The sequence below is a fragment of the Panthera tigris genome, chromosome C2 (genome assembly GCF_018350195.1).
Source record: "Panthera tigris isolate Pti1 chromosome C2, P.tigris_Pti1_mat1.1, whole genome shotgun sequence".
Lineage (NCBI taxonomy): Eukaryota > Metazoa > Chordata > Mammalia > Carnivora > Felidae > Panthera > Panthera tigris.
In genome coordinates this window covers 14635640-14640262 of record NC_056668.1, presented here as the reverse complement: position 1 = coordinate 14640262, position 4623 = coordinate 14635640, and the positions used below count along the sequence as shown (strand labels likewise).

The 4623-nt window shown below is 41.6% G+C and overlaps 1 protein-coding gene across 1 annotated transcript; it reads right to left on the bottom strand.

Moving 5' to 3' along the window:
- Positions 1–694: 694 nt before the first annotated feature.
- LOC102948952 (keratin-associated protein 13-1-like) lies at positions 695–1261 on the bottom strand. Its single transcript, XM_007075064.3, has one exon. It carries the CDS (start codon positions 1223–1225, stop codon positions 695–697), a length of 531 nt encoding a protein of 176 aa, XP_007075126.1. The 5' UTR covers positions 1226–1261.
- Positions 1262–4623: the final 3362 nt, after the last annotated feature.

Below are 4623 nucleotides of genomic sequence, written 5' to 3'. Positions count from 1 at the left end.
ATGTTTGTTTCATCATACCCAGTTACTGCTGTTAGTATAATATCAGGACCTCAAAATTCCATTGTTGCTTGTAAAAGTGGGTGAAAAGAGCTCATGAAAAGTGTTTTGACATTTCCTCATCTGATGCAGCCAGGATAATACACTCGAAGCATCACTGCTGTCTCTGGAACTTTTCTTCTTGGATTAGACCCATTAGTAGTTTAACCAAAGTAAGGTACCTAATAAGGCCGAAATGATTATAAGCAGAAGAGTTTAGAATAACCTCCAGCCCAAGCTGTGATTCCACTTGCCAAAAATTCCTGGGAACAAGCAATGTGTTGTCAGAGAATTCTGCCTACCCGGGAACCTGTTTCTTAAATTAAACATTTCTTTTTGGAGAAAACATAGTAGGTTTGAAATTCCCAATGGATATCTTTTTTTTAAAATTAACACTGACTTATGATCCAATATCAAATTACATGAGTTTATTTGAAGGGAAAAAAAAAGACCACTTGGTCCATTTTGAACAAAAGAAGTATGAAGGAAAATAGAAGAAAAATAGAAGGAAAAAAGAATAGGTATTCTATGAGATAAATGGTTTCACATTAATAGGATTTGTTTTAATTATCACTTTTCTAGCTAGTAGAATATAGACTCTAGCCAGATAATTGCAGAGACTGACTTTGAAGGGCAGTGAAGTCCAGGTCCAGAATCCTTAACAAGTTGGTTGGTGGTAGAAACCAGATCTACAGGTTGGTTGGCAATAAGAAGTTTGACTGCTCTTAGAAGCCAGGTAGGTAGGGCGGTAGACGTTGGACCCATAGCCCAGGGAAGGGAACCCATAGACTCCATAACCCGGGGATCCAAAGCCCTGGGATTCACAGCCCAGGGAGTAGCAACTTCTAGGTCCATACCCCAGGCAGTAGCCTCTGATGGATCCATAGTTCAGAGATCCAGGGTAAATTGACCTGCAGGGACCACAGAGCACAGAGGTCCTTGGGCGGGAGCAGGACATCTGGCAGGGGCCGGACACCACACAGGACGTCCGGCAGCTGGTGGGCTCACAGCAGGTCTCCTGACAGCCGCTGTAGAGGGAGGAGCCCAGCTGGCAGGTGCTGGGAGAGCAGAGGTCAGTGCGGTAGACCAGGTTGCTGGGGTAGGAAGAGCCACAGGAGAAGCTTGGGTAGCGCAGGTAGCCCCCAAGGGAACGGGAGGAGAAGTTTCCAGAGCAGCAGCTGTAGGCCATGTTGATGGCAGATATGGGTTCAGCTGAGTTACAGTGAGAAGATATTGTGATATCTCCCAGGCATGTTTATATGCATATATATCCCCTCACTGCACTGGGTATGATGCAGACCCTTGCCACTCTTGTGCATGTCTTGTCATGAAAATAACTAATTATCCTAGGCTATAATTATAACTGAACACATTCATGTGTTCTTAACTGCTATTTAATTATTCTGATTTATAGAAGGCACTCGTCGCTTTTTTTTTTTCTGGAAATAAGGTGTGGTTTGCCTTCAAAGATATTTGTCATGATGCAGATAGTGCCCTCCCTTCTTCACGAGCTTGACCGTGGGCATTTTGAGCATGAATGTATAACTTGTTACCACCAATGCACTCCTAACAGTCACCCACACCCCCCTCCCAAATATTTGTGTATGTTTTATTGAGCATTTACCATGCATAAAACATTGAAAATCGTGGCATCATCTAATCCTTGCAACAACCTTATGAGATAGGAATTGTCACTAATTTAGTGACCCCCGTGTGCCTTTCTTCAAAGCCAGAAGGAACCACAATGGTATGCTAACAACTTGAGAAGCTTGTCTTTTTCACTTCGAGTATCATGTGAGCAATGAATGTCCACGTGAAAAAATAACATTTCAGTGTGATAACATTTGCATTTTATCCGTTGGGCCTCCGTATGGAGTCTTACCTCTTTTATGAAATCCCTAAATGCCGCCACTGAAGGAACAACTTCTTAATCATTTTAGTTCTGTTTTCTCGTATGCAAAGTTACCATGGAGATGGTTGTTTCAAACTGCCTTCTATTTGTCCTCTCATTTAGCTTATCATCAACAAGCAACTCATGTTTTATCCAGTATGGAGTTATTGGATTCTTTTTCCATGTGAGGCAGAGAATTCTTTGGCAAACACTTAGCCTATCGCTGAGAATAATTGCTAAAAACTGATATACTTTGAGTGACTTGACTACCGATGAAGCGCATTTGCAAAAACTTGAATTTTTAATAGTGTGCTAACCTTTGCCAACTCAGTTGGGAGTGAGAAATGAGACACCTCGGAGAGTGATTCATTTCACTCCCTGCTGAGCTTCTCTTTTGCTCATCGTTCTAGAAAGACAAAGAAGCATAAAACGTACCTTCATACCAAGTAGTTAAAATCATCCTTATGACTATAAAAAAAAAAATCAATGGTATAAAGAAAAGTCCTGGAATTAGAGATGTCTTTTTCCCCCCACTTACGATAATATCCAACTTCTGCCTGCAAGCATCTTTTAGAAATTGGAGACAAAAAGCTATTTATGTAATTTGATCTTTCTGTTTGTTTTGCAGGTGATTTGTTTTCTAATCTCCTATAGTATTTGCTTATCTGGCACCAATGGAAGAGTTTGCTGGTTGTTTTGCTTACAAATTTCTGCCGAATGTTGTGCTCACTTCTCTAAATCCTTTTCATTCCTTAAAGGCAAAATCAAATCCCTCCTATCTGACAGGTGTTCATCTCAGCTGAGCTTTGACTCTTCTGACATCAGAATCTTAGTATGTGATAAGCTATCCATTTGGTGCACACACGCACACACATACACACACAGAGAAGGAATTGCAAGGGATGCCTTTTGATATGGGTCATGCAGAATGAGTTAGACTTCAGCCTTCTGAATTTGCAGAACAGCCACATGCAGGGAAATACCTCAGGGTCAGCAGCAGTAGGACTTAGTCTTCTTTGCCCCAGCGACTGGCACATGGTGGTACTCCTGAGTTATTTCTGAGCTGAAGGAATATATCAAATCATTAACTTTTTATTTTTATACTTATCCAAAATAAATATATGCATATGAACTAATTGGTTTTTTTTCTTTTAAAACTTATTTTTATGAAAACTCTAAGTGAAATAAGTCTCTTTCATGATTAAATATAATCCCCAAGTATAAATTCAGTGCGGGAAGTGACCCGAGATATCTATTCCCCACCCCCACTCTACACACAGCTGGCCTTGGGGCCTTGATTAATTATTATTTCTTTTCTGTTTCAAACCGCTTCATTCTCATCCATCCGTTCAAATGGTTCTGCTTTCTCAGCCTTATGACAAGGTCAACTTTTCTCCCATCCAAAAATGTCACACGGTGTCATTTCCTTCGTGACGATATAGCTCTCCTAATTTGTTAAGGATAGCATTCTCTAAGAAAGTGTGCCTTCAGTCTGTCAATGATCTTACTTCTTTTTCTCTTTTCAATAACCATAGTTTCTCTCTCTGGCTTACCACTCTTCCGAAATCTCACTGGCATCGCCAGCAGTGGCTCTATGCTGCTAAATGCAATGGACGTTTTGGGGCGATCTTATGTGAACCTTTAATCACATTCAACACAAGTGACTGACTGTGCCCTTGATCTTGAAACATGTTCATCTATGTAGTTCCCTAACGTCACACTCCTCATTTTCTAACTGCCACCTAATTCTCTGTAACCTTAGTTGGGTTCCTGCACATAACAGGTCCTGAGGCGTGGTGCTCACCTCTTGACACATGCTGCCTATAGAGGAGGCACGTCCCCATCATGGCTTAAAATACTATCCATATTCTGTGCCATTCAAATGTATATTTTCATACACGCCTCTTTTTATTTTTAATTCTAGGCTCCGATATCCAATTACTTACCAGACATTTCAATTTGGAGGTTTCATAAGGGTGTCAAACGTTCATGTGTGCGCGATTGAACTTTTGCTCTTCCCTACGGAGAATGAAATATTTCTTTTCTTATCTGGGTAAGCAGCGTTTCCATCCATCTAGTTGCTTAACTCAAAATGCTTAGGATCCTCCTCATATATGCAATCCTTCCCCAAAGCGACCCGTCCTGTCTTCCAAATTCATCATAAATCCATCTAGTCCTACCTTTTAGTAGAGGGTTTGTCAACCTCATCATCAGTGACATTTTCGGATGTGTAATTCTTAGTTGTGGGAACTGTCCTGTGCATTGTAAGGCAGGACTCTTGCCCTCCAACCACTAGAGGCCAGTAGCACACCTCTTCCCCCCAACACTCACACACACACACACACACACACACACACACACACACACTCATTAGGACAATTAAAAATGTCTCCAAAACTTGCATGGGGGAGAAAGCAGTTCTGGGAAAGAACACCTGCTCGAGTTCAAGGTGGTCTTCTTTCTTGGCGGGCTGTGAAAGAGTTCCAGCGTGGTCCGCCTCATCTTCAGAAAACGTCTCCTCCAATCTCTTCTCCCTATCCCTGCCTGACAAATCTTAAGGTGAAAAGCCGGTCATATCACTCTCTTGATTAAAACTTTCTCATTGTTTTCGAATACATGTGCGATAAAACACAAATCGTCCACGTGACTTGCGAGGCTGCACAGTCGTGTCCCTGCCCATGGCTCTAACTTCATTT

Excerpts from the sequence above, each read along its gene's own strand:
- LOC102948952 (XM_007075064.3), bottom strand. The coding sequence starts at position 1,225 with ATGGCCTACAGCTGCTGCTCTGGAAACTTCTCCTCCCGTTCCCTTGGG.